This window comes from Zonotrichia leucophrys, chromosome 7, assembly GCF_028769735.1.
Source record: "Zonotrichia leucophrys gambelii isolate GWCS_2022_RI chromosome 7, RI_Zleu_2.0, whole genome shotgun sequence".
Lineage (NCBI taxonomy): Eukaryota > Metazoa > Chordata > Aves > Passeriformes > Passerellidae > Zonotrichia > Zonotrichia leucophrys.
Genome location: NC_088177.1, coordinates 25,431,331 through 25,450,087, shown reverse-complemented (window position 1 = coordinate 25,450,087; position 18,757 = coordinate 25,431,331). Strand labels below are relative to the sequence as shown.

Here is an 18,757-nt window from a genome sequence, read left to right as displayed (position 1 = left end):
GATTATTATTATTATTAACAGAATTCTGTGAGTCATGGTAGAAATGAGTGTTCTTTAAAGAAGTAAATACAGTTGCAGGTCTTGTCTGGGTTTATAAAAAATTATTCATGCTCTAACACACCCTGCTAAATCAGCAGAGGCTCATCTCATGAGAATAGTTCTCTTCTGGGAAAGCATAAATCAAAGCTTGCTCCAAAAGATCAAGTTGTACCTGCAAGAATTATTTTACTGGTATAACTGTCCCAGCAGCTCTCTGAGTAGTACCATTATGTTGTCTAAGAGTTTTGAGTTGTAGAGTACTCTCCTTAACTAATACATGTTTTCTGGCAAGAATGTAATTGCAGAGCAAACCAAAGATTGCTCTGAAGTGGCTGTTTCTAAAATCTCCTTGATAAAGGCAGTCTTGTTTTTGTTCATTTGGAGGTTGTTTTGTCCAAATAACTCTTCTCTAAAAGCTGCTTCACAAAATCAGGTATGGAGTGAGGTAGCTGATGGAAAGACTTTGGCAGAGCTTGCTGCAGCAGGATCCCCAGCTGTGGAATCCAGACGGGTGTTGCAAACAGGTTGGTGGGGTGTTGGCAGCTGGAAATTCAGCCTGATGAAAATAATCTGCTGCAGTGTCTGGGGAAAGGCAGCAGTTCTCTCATGTTTCCTGCAGTGTGACACACGGTGACAATGGACTGGCAGCCACTGCAAGAGGAGCAGGCATGGCCCAGGCATGGGCACAGCGCTTCCAAGGACTGTGCCATTGCCAGGGGAGCAGCCACTGCAGAATCAGCTTCACTGCAGCTCTTTGCCTACCGAATACAGATCTGCAGCCTTGACATTTATGAAATTGTGGCCAGGGCTGTAAGACTCAAATTCACAGTGACATCACTTTTCAATAGGCCATGAGTATAGATTGAGATAGGCTTCACATTTTCCATGTGAAAAAAGTATGCAGCAGGATTTTTAGCATGTAATTCACTGAATCCAGAAGTTCTGAGTTGAGTTTACAGATTAGTAATTGATTAAGTGGATGTCCCTATAGAGAATTTCATAGATTACTGCCCAGATTTGCACACAAGGTAGTTAAACATGCTCAGGAGAATTGCCTGTCATATTTTGCTGGCAAGTTAGATTATATTCATCTTGTGGAGAGCAAAACACTTATTATGGATTTACTGTCTGTGCAGAAAAGACTGTGTAAACCCTTTTCAGTCTAGAAAAAGGAGTTTGAGAGCTAAATTCTTGCGAAGACTCCTTGCTTACTCTGTCTAGCTTAGAAAATCAGACAGTAGAATAGTCCAATAAACCATACAAAGTGAGTGAATAACCTGGTGAAGATAGATCAGAAATGAGGGTTTTGGTTTTGTTTTTCTTTTTGTTTGTTTTGGGGGTTTGTTCATTTGTTTTTGGTTTGAGGTTTGTTTGTTTTTTTAAAATAAATTAGTCTAAATGTTGAGTACACAATAATTCTTTTACTTTCTGCCTGTTTTATACTTATGTTCTTCCCCTTTATCATCTATTAGAATAGCTTTCCTTTCTACACAAGGGCCATGTTAATTATAAATTGCCATTTTATTTGCCATATGCCATATATGAAGTGGGCCGTAGATGGTGGTTACATGGCTTGAGAATAGAACCCTTAATTTTGGTGTGTTTTATAAACAATTGGCAATGAACGGCCTCATCCTGTGTCCTTTGACTCCAGCGGAGCCCTGACAAGTGTGTTTACGCCAGGAGGAGCCGGCTGCCAGTGCAGGGAGCGGGCAGCGCGCCTTTGCTTTCAGCACAGTTGTGTGTGCCCGTGCCAAGAATGAATTTTGCCGATTCAGATTTGCTCAGTTTGTCAACACACAGCTCCCATTGAAGGCGGCGGGACGAGAATCATTCTTGGCACGGGGCCGCGGGCAGCGCGGGCAGCGCCGGGAGCCGAGCGCGCCCAGGGGAGCGGGGCCCGGCCCCGGCCGCCCTTCCCGGGGCTCCTTCTCCGGAGCTTTGCTCGCTGCTGGTGGAGCGCTGGGAAGAGTCTCTGATAAAAAGGGATTTCCTAGGTTAGTTTTCAAGGCTATTTTTTTTTGTGTGAGGCTGTCTAGATGATTAATGTGAATAGGAAAATACTGTTGACCCATTTAAATCATGTTAGACAACTTCCATTGCTCATCTACATAATGAAATACACACTGAACGTTACAGCCTAAGTATAAGAGCCAGTGAACTACAAAAATAATATTTTACTCATTTAGATTATGAAGTAAAATATAGGACATTAGTACTAATGATAGTATTAAATTTTAAGCCATGCAAATTGCAATTGTCAGTGAAAAAGAAGTATAAGTTGAAAAGGCTATTAGCATTTCAGTTTTAACAGTTAATTTCAGCAATTTCTTTTTTCTGCTGGTGTGCAGCTTAAAAAAGTCCATTCGCAAAACATTTCATAGTAAGTGCAGAATATTATCTTGTTATTTAATTTCAGTCATTAAAGAAATGTTAGAAATTAATTTGTGATACTAAAATATATTAACATTTTGTATTACTGAGAGTAAACTGCAATTTTTGCTCAGGTAAAATCAAATATAAAAGGCAAATTATCAGTAACCAGTAAATGAAATAATTTTAGGCATTTATTTAAGCACCAAAGCAAAAACTGAAGCCTTTAAAAATATGAATTTTGTCAAATAGAAACAGAATTGTCAGCATTTTAAACTAAATACAAATTTTAAAGTGCTGAATTTAGGCTGACAGGTTTCTATGGTTACCTACCTTTCCAATAGTTTGGTGAGATGTGTAAATAGGCCTGTGAGTCACTAGTAATTATTTGGGTTTTGTTTGTTATAGTTGTAATTCTCTGTTCAGTTTGAATCTAATACAGTTCATACCACATGCTTTGGTTTATGTATATTTTAGTGTGTATGATTGACAGTGATTGAGCATTTCTTATGGAGTGCTTGGTTTTTTTGTCATAAGTGATGTATGTTGGTACTTCTGAAAATGTAAACAACTTCTTCCTGTATCACTGTTTGAGAAACAGATTTTTATGCTAAAAAGAGGTCTTTGTAAATGTTAAGCAAGGAGATAAGTGAAAGGTGTTTAAAAACATTTAAAACATCTCCCAAACATTATACTCTACTCTTCCAAATTTGATCCATAATTCTATCATTATAATTCACTCAGTGACCCAAATGTCACATATTTATGAATAAGCTTCCAAGTTACGCATAAATAGCACATGGTAATGACTGACGGGTTTAAAAATAAATGTTTTAATCAGGATGCTACAAGTTATCTGCAGCAAGCTCTTGATTAGACATCTTCTTGTGCAGAGCATTTTCTTGAAATAAAAATAAGAGCTTATTTCTACCACCGCCACAGCAGTTTAGCAGAAAAAGCTGTGAGCTCTCAGACCTCTGTGCTCCTGTATTTTGAAATCTGGATTACAGGATGTAATTCCCCAGCCTTAGACTCATCACTCTAGCAAAGGATGTACACTTGTTTTCTCAGTAAACACTTACTGTCCTAACAGAACTTGTGTTTTCAGGTAAAAACAGGACAATACACGTAATTAACAACTTTTAACACAAGGCAAGAAATACTACTAGTTGTCAATTTTACCAAATGAGTAGTAATGTAATCTTATTTTATTAAGGTATTCATCCCAAAGTTGTTGGCCATGTGCACTTTTTTCCTTAATTTTGAGATAAGACTGACCTATGATTCAGAAATCATCTTGTGTCCTTAGAGATTTGGCTGTAGATGCATGGAAAATACTGCAGGAAAAGGACTGACTGCCTGTTCTCTTCCCTTGTGTCAAGCTACACAGAATGTGCTGATACAATGTACAGGAGCATTCCTAAATTTCCTATGCAAAGATTACTCTTACTTCAGCAATGTTGCTTGCCTACTGAAAGGGTGGAAAACCTTTTAAGGATTTTATGGTGATCCAGACATATTTTTTTCCTTTCAAGTGGAAATTTTAGAGGTTAAAGTAGGATTTATTTTTCACATTTAATATTGTGTCAGGCATGTGCACAGGACATAACCATGCCAGTTGGAAAACAGTTGTTTCACAGAGCACCTGAAAAGATTTTAACCCAGCAGGATTCAGTGAATGTTAGAGCTGTGGGTGCGTGGATATAAACAATTGGATTTGGTATTGTGATGTACATAAGGAACAGCTTATTTTTTTTAATCTGAAACAAGTGCTATTTTTAAAACTAACTTGTTCCAATAGTTGTTTCTTCCCTACAAAATCAAAATCATGAAGCCAATAACTAGTCTTTCAAGCAAAAGTAATTTCTCTGATATTTTAAAAACTCTAAAGAAAAATAGAAAATGCTTGGAAAATGTATTTAAATAGGGAAGCCTGAACAGATATGTTTCTCATTCTAATTTATTCATTTTATGATAAATTAATTTACTCAATAAAGGAATGCAGTAACATAAGAGGAATGTTTCTCCTGCTAGTCAGAGAAGTTGAAACTTGCCAGATGCTGTGATCTGGAGCCTAAATTCCCTTGATAGTACTGTGATTGAAACCCTTAATATTGCTTTGTGCAGCTTTTGTACTGGACTTATCTCATTTTGCAGTGATATTGCTTTAGACAACACTGTCTTTTTATTTTCTTCTTGCGTTTTTCTGTCAGAGAGGGAAGATGTAGTAGAAATAACAGTGGGAAGGAAGGCTGTGCTGGAGGACTGCGATGCTCTGTTCCCTGTGTCTGTACAGTTTGATCCCCTGTTCTGTAATAAACAATTCATTTCCTTTGCTGTAGTAATGAATATCACTCAGCTATAGTTAGATTGTACTCTGTATTTTTTAAGTCCTATAATCAAAGGGAGAAGTACTGTTTAATGATACCGGAATTTTACTCAGTTAGTTAATTTATTTTTTACACTGCCTTGGTGTGACTCTGTGTGTTTGTGTGCATACATACAGTTGAGCAGTTCTGTAACTGCTCAACTGGTCAGAGGAGATTTTAAGGATATAATACTTATTTTTTCTTCTTGTTTGTTGAAGTTGCACTGTCAGTTGCTGCTGATAAAAGGTGGCATCAAGCCAGCTTCCTGAAGGAGCTATGGGGAGGGTCATGGCTTGTCATGACCTGGGCACCGGTACTTGAATGTTGTTATTATTGGGATGAAGTACCCTTAGGCTGTCATCCTTCCTGTAAATAGAAGGGGTTCTGAGTCTCTGTGGTTTCCCAGTTTACCAACTTGCAGAACAGCTATTTTGTTGGCCCCAAGTTTGACTGAATAATGAATTAGAAGCACAGCACTATTCCAGAAGGCACTGATTCATCATTTTAGTCTGTTAGTCTAGACTAAATCATAGTAGGTAAAGCAAAACAAAATCTGTTTCCATATAGTTTATAAACTTACAAACTCATTTATATTGGCATGTAGCCAACAAATTGCCCTGTTCCACTCTGCATGAAGTAAGGGCAGAATTGTAATTAGCAAGGAGCGTAACTGAGGGCCAAAGCAGACTTTTTCAGTGACACGGGGCAGTCACAGTGATGCTGGCACAGGGGCTGACTCTTCTCCCCCGGAGTCCGTCGCTGTTCGACCATTGCTGTGCTTCGTTGCCTCTTAGGAGAGTAACAAGAACAGTTCTGTTAATGCTTCTATTAACTAAACAAATTCTGTCATTAATTTCCAGAAAAATTAAATAAAACCATACCAGTTAGAATATAATGTTTGCAAGATACTGGCCTGTGTTTCGGTTTATCGGGGTAGGGTCACAAGCATGCTGTTGAAGTTTTCACCAGTGTGTTGCTGTTGTAACTGAAGTCACATCTATCCTGATGAATATTTCATTTCCCCAATCATGCTGTTAAAAACAGAGTGTTTTTACCCTTTCATGTCTGCTTTCTCTTTTCCAGTACCATCGTGACAGCTGTGGCTGCGTCCTGTTTACAAATTGCTGCTAGTCACATTTTCAGTAGTCCTGATGGGTTTTGCTTTCCCCTAATACATCCAATTAGGAGGAAATATTTCTCACAAGCAGGGACTTGCTCTTCTCCTTGTAATGACATAGTTCTGCAATCCAGGAAACAGTCCTGCATGGTGTCCATGTCCATGATTTCCTGATGTGGGAAAAACGTGTGGAAAGCATCTGGAGAGGAGGAGACCCCCTTTACCAGCTTGTTTCCTGTAAGCGAAATTGGAAGACCTTGTCTGTGCAAATAGATTTCAAAATAGAGTCTGCCCTTTGACTGTCTCCATAATTACACAGCGCTCTCTGTATTTTATTTGGCTGCCAGAGCAGTTAACCCCTGGAAGTAAGGGGCTGGTGATGGCGTGACCAGCACGGGTATGCAGACATGACCATGTGAATACACTCTTGTTTGGAGAAGCCTGTCATTAAGACCTTCTTATAATATAATTTTACCAAATTTGAGAATTATCATGTGTTGGATTATGTTGATTAAGATACGTTATATCCGTAATGTACAGAAATGTGGAGGTATTAGTTGCAAAAAAGGGAAAAGAAAAGAGAAACAAAAAAAAAGTTCTTTCATGGCTTTGATGTAATCAACATCTGTCAACAGAATGAATTTGCTTTTGTTTAATTTCAAGGGCTCTTGTCCTTCTACTTTGCCCAATCAGTTTCAACTTCTGCCTCAGGCATTTCCCTATGTTGTTCTTGGAGGTTTTTTCCTTTTTTTCTTTCTTTTTCCTTTTTTTTTTAGCAAATGCGCAGGTTATTGCATGTGAAATGTGAGCTGGTCTTCTGCTACACAGGTTACACAGGGCTGGAAAGAACCTTTAATCTTTCCCATCCTATTTTTGAAGCTTGGACATACCTTTGCAACAGGGGGGATACAAAGTCAGTGTTTTATTAGACAGTTAGAGTTACAATTACAAGTAAAGGTCTTTCAAACCACAGCCATTATTTTGGATTGAAAAATGGGAACATTTAGTAATTAGCAGAAGCTATGTATTCTTACCTAGTTGCCTTGGCTGGATTCCACATATTGTTCTCCTTAGTGATTTTTAATACCTCATTTTAAGCTTTAATCCTCAGAAGTTTCAGCAAAATGAGTATTTGAAGAAGCTAAAGAAGAACCTAAATTATGCCGGAGTATTAAAATTACCTGACAAGCCAAATTAAAGATCTCTAGTGTTTTACCTCCAAATGAATATATATTAAGAAAATCTCTACAGTCATTCTTTTTTTTCAGTTTAAAAAGAAAGATTAAATCACATAATTTGAGAAGAGTTGTCAGAACAATGCTTTTGATGTTGTTAACTTTATCAAGAGCAAGTTGATTTTATTTCCTAAATAGTTTTGAATGTTAATTCTTTTAATCTTAAATCATTTTGGTACTCTGCTTCTGTGATGCTGTGACTAAATTATTTAAAAATATGTTAATTTATTTCTTGTCTTTTTTAAGAGGCACCCTTGTATTTATTGTAGCTCAGAACTGTCATGAAGTTTATCCATTGGTAATATTTTTGTTAATTGCTTGGAAAATTTAAATCTTTCATTAATAAATACCAAAAAAAGGTTGCTAACAATCACATTTGATGACTCATGTAAATGAACAGGTTTTTGCCCAGCTACCCCACACTTCATTCATTGGAAACATAGCTTGATAAATTGCTGTAACTGTTAGACAGGAAGCATTAGAAAAGGGCTTATGTGAGAGTTCATTCTCAACATCTCCCGTTAAAAATACTTCTTGACCAGAGGAAAATCACATTTAAATTACTAAAATCAACTTAATTAAGGGTCATTAATAGAGATACACATAAAAAACTCTCCACTCTAGGAGTGAAATGAGAGCATTTCATTATATAGTGTAACATGCATGAACAGATAACAATTAAAATAGCCCTAGAGTAAAAGGCTAATAAATATAGGGCACACTGTGCTGCAAAATCAGTCACTTAAAAATGCTCCCACCCATCATAATTCTAAAATGCCATATTCAGCTGCTCTGACTGACTCGTTTAAAAGGAAAAGAAATGTAATTTCCACACAAGATAAATTCATCTGGTAATTCAGAGGAGCTCTCGGTGCATCTTGCCACTGTTGAGGCAGAGGCAGGTGTGGAAGGTGTGCTGAGGAACGCAGTGGCTCGGGCGGGCACACGATCGCACCGAGGGATTCACTGCCGGAGCCGTTGGCAGGGATTGTCTGTGCTCCGTGCATCCCAGCTGCTGATGGCACTCAGGAATGCTGCTGATCATTCTCTTAGTGCAGATCATAGTCAGTATTCTATTGCTCCTGCCAGGTGGCCTGGCCTTGCTCTTGGGGTGCAGGATAAGCAAATAAACACCTAAAGGGTCGACTTTGTGTCCTGGCTGTGCTGGTGTGTTACCAGCCTAGCCAGCTTCACACACCATGCTCTGCTGTGGCTGCAGTTTCTGCTGGAAGATGCACAAATGCCATGTGTATGAACTGTCTTACAGTAATTAGTATACACAGAAAGCTTAACAAAAGGATGTGCTTGAGCACCAGTGTTGCAGAAGTAAATAAAGGCACTGAGAAAAGCTTTGATGGGTGTAAGGGGTAGGGAGGAGGGAATCTCTGAGCCAGACTTGGAGAATACAGACAGTTGTTCCTGTCTCAGGTGATTGATGATGTTGCTAAATCAAATTAGCTGGGAATACGGAGCTTGAAAAATAAAAGGCACTATGGAGGCATTAGAAGGCCTTCTTAAGGAAGGAAGTGTGTGGATGGAGTCCAGATTTTCATTACCGACCAGTAACTTCATTGTATTTTAATGCCATTTTATTTAATTTTATTTTTACTTTGTAGGAGAATGTTTTCTCTTATAATTTTTTATATTTCAAATAAAGGTTTAGTTGCCCTGTGTTTATAATTCTTGTAATATAATTTAGGAATTGTATTTTAGAATGGTGATACTTACTTGCTTGTCTCATTTCATCTGTTCAAGTAGTAGATAGTTTTGTATGCATCTGGTTTATAATGAGTAGTTAGTAGAATAACAACAGGCTACAGTACCTTATTATCCTGTTATTTTGTGACAACACTTGCAGTGTATCTTTGGGAGAAAAGAGGTAAAAATTTTATTCAGAATAAGAAGGTATCCCTTCTGAATGTGAGCTAGTGGATAAACATGCACCCATGAATATGGTTTAATGTATTTAAGAGTGTGTATTTGGGGGAGCTTATTGGGAATAATTGACAAGCACGCTTGCACCTTTTCTTCCCCAGTTAAACTGTGATACAATCTACAAGGTGTCCGGGGAGCATTCTGGGCATCAAGGAGAGCATTTAAAATACATGTTCACATACTGATGTCCATGTGGACTTTAGCTAACCACATCAGTGAGTGTGGGATTTCAATATATTTGTAGTATCTAAAAGCAAGGTACTTCAACTGCAGTTTGTAAAAGAGGCACCTTGGCTTACACTGTCAGAGTGGTTGCTCTTTCTGATGGTCCTAAAGTTGCTGCCTTGGCAGATTCTGTGCTTCCAAATTCCAGAAATGAGTACAGACAGGGAGTTTGTAGGATGCTTTGGGCTTTTAGGACATGCTTACAGTTGCAGTTTTTTTCTTGTGAAGGAGACTCTAGGAAAGCAGATTGTGAGTCTGCTGTTTAAATCCTAGTTACAGTTAATAGGCTGCCACATCAATCCAGCCCTCTGTTAACTGAGCAGCTCCACTTCCTTGGAGACACTTTCTTCTCTTTTGAAGCAGGCAGCTTTCATTGGGTGTTTAGGCTATACTGAGAGCTTGGGGTGAACCTCACCCTTCAGCTTCACTTTGTTATTTGTCAACAAACCAAACAAACAAACCAACCATCCTACCAAGCTAAAAACCCAAACAATACAAACAAAAAACCCACCACCCCCACCAAAAAAACCCCAACAACAAAACAAACAGACAAAAACAACCCAGTAAAAATTGTCTTGAGTAAAAGTTTCTACATCTAGGCTTTAACTTTTCAGACATTGGTACCTAAATGTGACCCTGATCAGTGCAAAGAGACAGTCAGAAACATTTCTAATGCAAACCCGATGAGACTCTTTCAGTCTGGGTTTGGGGCTCCAAACTGAGCATGACTCAAATCTTCTGTATGTCATGGAGTAAAAGGGCTCTCTTTGAAAGATTGCACATGTGGAAGGATAATTTCTGCATCTGAACATGATAAATGCATCCAAAGGAAAGGAAGGAAGGTACAATAGAATAAAAAACATGCAAGATGTGAAACAAAGTCTTCTGGAAATAAACATTTTTACATAGTTACAAAATATGCAGTAGATTAATTTCTTAATTTCTGTGATATAAAAATGTTTAGTTGCTTCTGTTTAAATAAAAACTTTTTACTGAAGAATAATTGTTCATCTGGATTACTTGCCACAAGATTGCTCTTGTATTTGTATGCATAATGACATTTTTCAGAAGCAGATCAACTGTTATGGTAAACTTGTGTTTCAGGAGAAAAACCCTGTTTATATTGTAGAACATTTGAGCAGTGGAAATACACACTGTGTGTAATTGTAATGTAATTGGGCAGTGTCAATAATCCTTTTGAATCTCCTGGTTTTGATGCTAGCATTGTCTTTTGTGGTGCATTATTTTGGTTTTGATGTCTCTGAGAGCCTTTGGGCCTCAATTGCCCTTTCTTTTCCCTTTTTTTCTTTTTTCTGTTTTTTTTTTTCCTTTTTTCCTTTTTTTTTCTGGGGGCAAAATTTGTCATTGCCCAACAACTAAGTTTGAGCTATGAAACTTTCCAAATGCCCATGTGAATTAAATGGAAATCTGATTCAAATACTCCATATAAATTGCACTTTTAATCCCTTCAATTACTTCTGGCCAAGATAAAAATATCTCCTGAAGTTTCTTCTGTTGCCCCCCAACCAAAATGAACTATTCTTTGTGTCTTGAGCAACAAGACAAAGAGCAACATTATCTTTGTTATGCTGAAATCTGTGACCAATTCTGCAAGAATACAGCTGAAAATATTGTATGAAGTAACATTAAATCTTCCTTTTTTTTGTCTTCTCTTTTCCTGCTGTTGTGTCTTATCATCTGCTTTGCCAAGCCTTGGACAGTGCAGGCCTGCAAATTGCTCCAAGCAGAGGCCAGTTAGAGCATCACTCCTGTCTGTAAAGTGTGGGGAATTTACCCACACTGCTTTTTAATGCATTAAGCCAAAACAGATTTGATATTTTATTAAGCTCCAAAGTACTGTTTGGGAAAGTTTTTTTTTCTCAATTTCTACTTGTTCTTTCTACTCTTTCTTAAATGGTACAAGATTTGAATTACCCTCAGCAACTGCATGACTTCTGTGCTCTGTTTTACATTATGCCCTTCTTTTTGCATACTTTCCATTTTGTAAAAATGTTAATATTTTTAATTTATCTGTTAACAGGTTCTGTGACTGGCTGCCACATCATCTTTTCTTTGTGCAATCATAACTACCTGCACAGGCACTCAAGCAATCATCAGCAAAGATGCTTCTTCTTTCAGGGACAAAGAAATGCTGCTTATAGTGTAGTTTGGCCAGCCATGGTTTCTCCAGCTCACCAAGTTCCTAAGGTATTGCAATTTCTGTTACCTAATCTGTTCTTCAGCCAGTGTAGAGTTTGATTGCAGTCATGATCAAGTGTATTTGTTGTCCAACAGCTGGGGGTTGGATCACTGTCCTGTTGCTTGGTCTGGTATTTGAAATAGGAGAGCTGATGTCCAGCTGTCTTCCATGTTAAACACAGTGATGTATTTAGTTATGGGGGAGTTCAAACCTGGGGCTTGTTTAGTTATAGTAGAATAAATGGGAGTATTATAATCATCTGTCAACAATTCTGGGTCCAGATTCTTGTTTGAAGCAATGGTAGACTGTCTTACCAGAAGTGTAGGAACCATTCATGATCCTCTAAGTCCCCCTTCTGTATAAATCCCTAGCAAGCTAATTATAAAATGCTTATATTTTGCTGATGGTTTTATTATTTGGTTATGTCAGAAAAAGAACGTACAATACCTGCTGGTAGTTGTCCCACAACCCTGCTGCATGTTTTAAATTTGTCTTTTTTGTGCCTGAGTGTTCTTATTCCTTGCAACATATATTTTTGGTTTTATTTACTTTAAAGCCAAAAGGGACTTTTTGATGCAAATGCAAATTTAACATGTGCTCCACTTCTTGTTTCCTTTTTTTCCGTTTCTTTTTTCCCCCTGTTTAATTACAGCATACAGATTAACTGTTTAGTATCTTTCCTTTTGCCAAAGGAAACCAAAATACCCTTTCTAAACAGTGCTTCTCAGGATGTGCATTAGTACTTTATACAATTCTGTTCTGCATTTTAATATAGATTTCTTATGCCAAATATAGGACATTTCCATGAGCCAGATATACTAAAAAGTTGTTAGATAGGAAAAGAGATAAGAATGATGGAAGTAGGGCTCTTAGCCCTAAGAGACTGTGGAAGCTCTTAAATCATAGAATTTTAAAACTTTATTTTCTGTATTTAGATGCTTCTTTTAGGATAAAGAGGAAGAAATACATTGTCATAATGAAAAGTTGTCTTCCCAGATCAGAGTTCTCGGACATCTAAAAATCAGTCCACATTTATGAACTCTGAAAAGCTGAGGGCAAAGTTTTTACTTTTATTCAGAGTATGGCAAAAATCACATTGAAATAACAGTGTTTTTTTGAAATAACGGTGTTTTTGAAGATGTTGGTGTGAAACTGTCCACATGGACATTTGTATGTACTCTGCTTTGGGCTTCTCCCTTCACAGTTCTTAGAGGTCAGTAGTATCATGTCTCAGTTAATAGGTGAGTGCCCTCCAAGGGGACAGCGAGGGTGATGCTGTGTGTGGAGTTGCTAATCTAACAAATGGCATTGTTTTGGTTGGCTTTTTTTGGACTAAAGCCCAAACTACTGCAATAGGATGTTGTTACAGTTGTTATGGCATTCATTTTAAAGAAATGGGATCTGAAATTCTGTTGACATAAGTTTGTTGAAGATAATTTCATCATTTTTATCAGATTGGACATAAAATACCTGTAACAGTAACAGTAGCCTTCCTATTTCAAGTCCCAATAGAGTTCATCAGTTGCCCCACTCTTTGTTACTCCTACACCCTGTTGTTGTATGGTTGTTTTGTGCACAGCCAAAATGCCTGCTTTGTTTTCTGCCTGCCAGTTTGACTGTGTACTTTGTGAAGTCAGTGCAAAACTCAGCCTGTGGCCGGCATGGCAGAAAATCAGTCTGGCTGTCATGGGCAAAGGGATTCTCCACAGCCAGTGAAACAGCCCAGGACCCTCTGGCAGAAAGTGCATTTCCAACTCTGTGCAAGACATTACTGTTCTTATTAGCTTTCATGTTTATAAACATTGTTAAATTGATGTGGATTTAAAAAAAAAATCAAATTTCACCTCTTACAAGGGCTGAGAAGTTCTTGTGTGGAAAAAATGAGGTTTACTACATTTCCCTTGACAGCAAATTGGGATACCTTTGTATAATGTTGTAGATGGACAATTTTAGACGCAGCATATGAACTAGATTAATGTGTAAAAGCCTCTAAATTAAAATCATTTAAATCCTAAGTTTCTTAGTCAAAAAGCAATCTCATGGATTTTTCAATAGGTATTTTGTTTAAATGAGAAACACAGGATTTGATCAGGTTTAATTTTGAGAGTAATTCTGTATGTTTGTCCCATCACTTCCAGTGTTTAGATGCCTTTTGTAGAAAATGCCCATCTTTGCAAAAGAAAATGAAGAGTTTTAAAGTCTTTCTCCCAGTTTCTTAACTTGAGACTGTCTGTGCTGGAAGTCAGCTGCAGTATCTGGGGTTTCAGCACTGGAAGGCTAACAGACTGTGTAAGTCAGTAGTAACAGGCAATGTTAAGTTCAAAAGGGCAGTGGAAGAAATACTGAGGCAGCCTTGAGGGTTTGCCCTGATGGCTTAGGAAGGTCGATACCACGACAGAAAGGGCAAGCTGCCATGAAGCAGGAGGCAATATCTGAGAAAATGATCCCATTGTCATGCTCAGTTTTCTGATCTTCATTTTCAATCCTTTTTCTCCAAGCACATAAAGAAGCCAGACTATGTGACGACAGGCGTTGTACCAGACTGGGGAGACGACATAGAAATTAAGAATGAAGATCAGATTCAAGGGCTTCGTCAAGCCTGTCAGTTGGCCCGTCATGTCCTGCTTCTGGCTGGAAAGGGCTTAAAGGTAACAATTACAGAGGTCCCAGAACAGCTTGGCTGTTTTTTATGCTTTCACTTATTTGGGTTTTGTTCCTACTTTTTTGTTCTTTTAACTTTCCTATTATGTGCATCCAACTTTAAGTTTGATTCTGAAAAAATAAGGATTTATTAACCTTTGATTCAGTTCATGATATGCCTGTTTAATTATTTCTGTACTTTGGACCTATGTAGTGCATAGTTACTGGCTCAGGTGTAATATCTCTGTGTTTGTCATCTCCCTCTCTTCAGATTGTGTCAAATCATGTGAGTTTCTCCTAGGGCACATGCTACATTTTTTCCTTTCATTTAATGGCCCATCTACCTCATATGTCATGTTTTCCAGCTCTGCATGTGTACAAGCCCACACTTGGTCTGCCTTCTCCATTCCCATCCATCCTTCAGCCCTCACTGTCCTGTGGCTCCAGTGCCCCTCATAGAGCTGCCACAGGAAAAACAGCTGCCAAATTCTACACAATTTTCCAGAGTGCATTGATAGTAAAACCTCATGATTTCCAGAAATGTTCCTACAGTATGCTTTTTAGGATACCTCCCAAGAAAAAATGTAGAGGGAGGAGTCTACTACCAGGTTTTGCAGATGAAGAAATGCTTTTTTAGCCTTGCCTTGGTATTTCATGTAATAGCATATTGGATAAGGTGAAATGGGTTGAGTAGCTATGAGATGCAGAGATAGATGGGGACTGTAGGTCAATGCCATTGACTTAAAAGGGGATTTTTCTTTCAGCTATCATCACTCTTTCACAAAGGTGTAGTTCTGGAGCTGGAATAGCAAATAACAAAATTGCCTGAAGCTTTAATCTTACATAGCCGGGTGCATGTTTAACTTTTTAATGTTCAATTGTTTTTCAGCACAATAAAATGTACTCATTTAAAGTTAAAGGCATATACATGTTTCCAAAGGATCAGGATGGAATGTGGGTTTTGAATGAGAGCAGGTTTTCCACAAATACTCTTTTGTTGTATTCATGTGTAAATACACATGTATGCAGTCTGGTGTAGTTTATGATGCAGTTCATAATATGAGCTAAATCATATACAATAGCAAAATACTACTCATGCATAATGAATGCTTTGGAGCCAAAAGGTGTACAAGGTAATAATTACACAACCAGGACCTGTGTACAAGGGAGAGCTGATATTTGGAGTTGCAGTGCTAAAACCACGGCTCAGGTCAGTCACAGACTGGTGCTGAGCTCCGTTTTACACAATTTAGTGTTTGTTCAAGACTCCACTGACTGGGAGGATGCTCCAAAACCCTCCCTAATTGACAGTGAGCATCTTCTGCTTTCCAGCCTGTTGCTGCCTGTGGTCAGTTTATGCCCATCTGTTCTTGTGCCAACACTGCTCTTTAATTTAAACAACTTCCTGCCTTTCTGTGAATCTTCCCCTTCATGCAAGAACAGAGCTGTGCACCAGACTGAACAAACCAAGCTCTTTTAGCCTAGTCTCATAAGTTAAACTCTACATTCCTGTTTTACTTGAAGAGTCCCATTCCTCCACTTGTTCCTGCTATCTTGCTGAACCCACCTTGTTCACAGTCCTCCAAACTGGCTCTTGCCTGTGCTTTAGCTGGTGGCAGTTAAGATCCCCCAATATAACAAAGGTGCATTATAATCCATGGATACAGAGAGATAGAGTTTGAATGTGGTTTTGATGTTGCCATTACCACCTGTGGGATTTCAAATTATGATACAGTATTATATATGATAGCTTTCCTGAGTTTGAGTTACAGATTTGGGAATAAAACCACAGATTCTATGACATGAAAATATTTTATTCTATACCATTGAATTGCCCGGTTCTGAGTAAGGGATTAGGGGCACAGCAGGTGCCACCCCTGACTTGCCCAGCTAGCAAAAGTATCTTTAAATTAAAGCACATACTGTTAAAAGAAGAACTTTGCACAGTCTAAGCCATGCAGAGACCAGAGATCTGTCTCCTGAGTATCCAAAAATCACATCAAATTGCTTGAGCAGACAAGCAGTAGACAGCAGCCAGTCAGGTACATAGCAGTTCAGTTTGTCTGTGGGCTAAAGATGAAGATGTTTGAGCAGAGGCAGAAGCAACAAATCTGTATTTATCCAGAACCAACAGATGCCCTATCCAATCCAGAGAGCCTGCCAAGGCTGTGGCTGCAAAACAGGGAACATGTGCACTAATCCCAAATCCTGGTCTTGAACCCACGTTCATTGCTCCTCACCTGCCCAACAATGTTTCTGTGCTGAGCAAAATTCAGCTGAGTAAACAGAGCTGGTTTTATCCTCAGCACAGCACACAAGTGCACTCTTCTGTGTTGGCTGTGCATGGCCACGCTGAATTTCAATGTGTAACTGTCTCCTGCACCACAGCCTACCTGTATTCCACATGTTCCTTCCAAATCACAGCCACTGTGACATTTCCTTCAGTGTGCTAAGAATGATACTTGTATCTGTACAAAGTATGATTTTCAAAGGCTCAGAACTCATTCAAAGCAAAATCAATTTACAGAGGAACCCTCAAAAGTACTTCTCAGTTAGAGAGGGTTCCCTACCAAATTTCAGCTCGAACCATTCCAGAGACAGAGCTGATCCAAAAGAAAAGCAAGAGTAATATTAAGCATGTGCACTTTGCACTCCATGGACACCCAGAAAATGGCTCACTGATTCATGAGAGGGGTTTTTTAATATGTAAAATCATGCAGAAAATATGAATCTAGAAAACATCAAGCATAAAAATGAAGATTTCTAAAAATGATGGTCAGTACTTGTAGATTCATTACGATCATCCAGGCTATGACAACTTTAAGTAAAATATCCTTAAAATTTGCATCTAAATATTTCAATGTTTTATAAAATTTAGGAATACCTGGAAAGCAATTTCCTAAAAATGCTTAAATACATGATGAATGTACTGGGCAATTACAAGACTTAATATCCTTTCTTTTACAGATAAAAGAGGAAAGTAATGTTGTGTTTTAAGGGACTGAAAGCATTGAAACAAGACATTTCTATAGCAGCTACTGAAACGATGACATGGGAAATTGGTGTCTTTGAGAAAGTAGATATGGAAAAAAGAACAGAAAAGAAGTAGACAGGATTTTAGGTTTTCTAGGAACCTTTGAGTGCTTATTTCTACTGCATGCTTTATTTAAAATCTCTTTTTCAGAGGGTTTTTCAGAAAGAAAAAAAAAGTCCATATATCAATAAATTGTACCAGACAGTATAGTCTTGTATCAAAGCAGCATATTTGAAACACCCAATATTTCATTGAAGCTTGGCTGCAATCACATTCAGTAAATATGAGAAACTCTCTTTGCTTTTCTAACAGGATGTTATGTTTGATATTTTAGGTTGGCATGACAACTGAAGAAATAGATTCCATTGTTCATCATGAAATAATCAGACGGAATGCCTATCCATCACCTCTGGGCTATGGAGGTTTTCCAAAATCTGTTTGTACCTCTGTAAACAACGTGGTATGTCATGGTATTCCTGACAGGTATTTCCTCAATAATGTACATTTTACAAGTGGAAATTAAAATGTTATACTGGAATTAATAAATTGTATTTAATATTGAGTATACTTCAGCTTAACTAAATGTCGTACTTAAATGCATTGTAGATGCAGAGCATGTTAGCCTGTGATGCTGATAGCTGTTACAGAAATATATGTGAAACAGGAAAAAAATATATTATCCTGGTTTTCCAGACACTTAAAGAAAAATAGCGTATTGCATTTTGAGTTTTGTGTTTGTGAGGGGAAAAAAATGGTCTGATTTTTTGTTCATCCAGCAAAATAAGTATAGGCTAAGGAATAAATATATTTGAATTTATGTGGGATTTTTTTATATTCTCAATACATTCAGCTGCTCACAAAGTAAAATATGAACCCTAGTGAGAGAAAAAGAATAAATATAATGGTAGATTTTTCAGGTGTTGATATGTTTTTCTGGTAGTTGTTTCTCATTATTTTATATTCAGCTACACTTGTTCTCTAAATAGTCAGAGCTGAACATTAAAAATGGTTATTCTGTTTGCTTCTGCCTTCCTCCATCACAAAATATCTACCCCTTGATTTTTTATGTATGTGTCATTAGGTGTTTATTCTTATATTCCCTTTGTTGGGAACTGTCTGTCACCATTATTTTTTTTTTTTTCTGTTTATGTTTCAGTCGACCTCTTCAGGATGGAGATATTATCAACATTGATGTCACGGTGAGTAATTCATATAAAAAATAGTCTTTGATCAACTTTAGAATCACTAGTAGCAACAGGAAGAATAGTGGATTGGAGATGGGGGATGCACAGATGGATGTGCTGTTTACTTCTGAGCCAAGGCACAAGCAGCTGGTTTCCTTTTTTGTTTTTAACTGTGTGTTTATTCCAGCTAGACTCAGGCCTGACTTGAATTTAGGACTGGAATCAGATGCACTGAGATCAATGTTGGCCTAAGTGAAATGTCAACCCAATCCTGCTATGTGTCATGTTTTTGAGAAGGTGTAATTGTTATTGATCCACTGTGTAGTTAATGCAGAGCACCACAGTACTGGGCAGCAGCTGAAGATAGATATGTATGAGATGAGCTAACATGAAGAAAGCCAGCATT

General features: G+C 37.9%; 1 protein-coding gene across 3 annotated transcripts in view; it reads left to right on the top strand.

Annotated features, from left to right (window-relative positions):
• Positions 1-18,757, top strand: part of METAP1D (methionyl aminopeptidase type 1D, mitochondrial) — a 43,529-nt gene that overhangs the window by 10,629 nt on the left and 14,143 nt on the right. For 2 of the 3 annotated variants that reach the window (XM_064718850.1, XM_064718851.1), the window contains exons 2-5: positions 11,335-11,501; positions 13,992-14,141; positions 17,502-17,650; positions 18,324-18,366. In XM_064718850.1, coding sequence (XP_064574920.1) covers positions 11,335-11,501; positions 13,992-14,141; positions 17,502-17,650; positions 18,324-18,366 — 509 coding nt within the window. Of the gene's footprint in view, positions 1-6,032; positions 6,136-11,334; positions 11,502-13,991; positions 14,142-17,501; positions 17,651-18,323; positions 18,367-18,757 lie in introns of all 3 variants that reach the window. The other variant, XM_064718849.1, reaches the window with a different exon arrangement.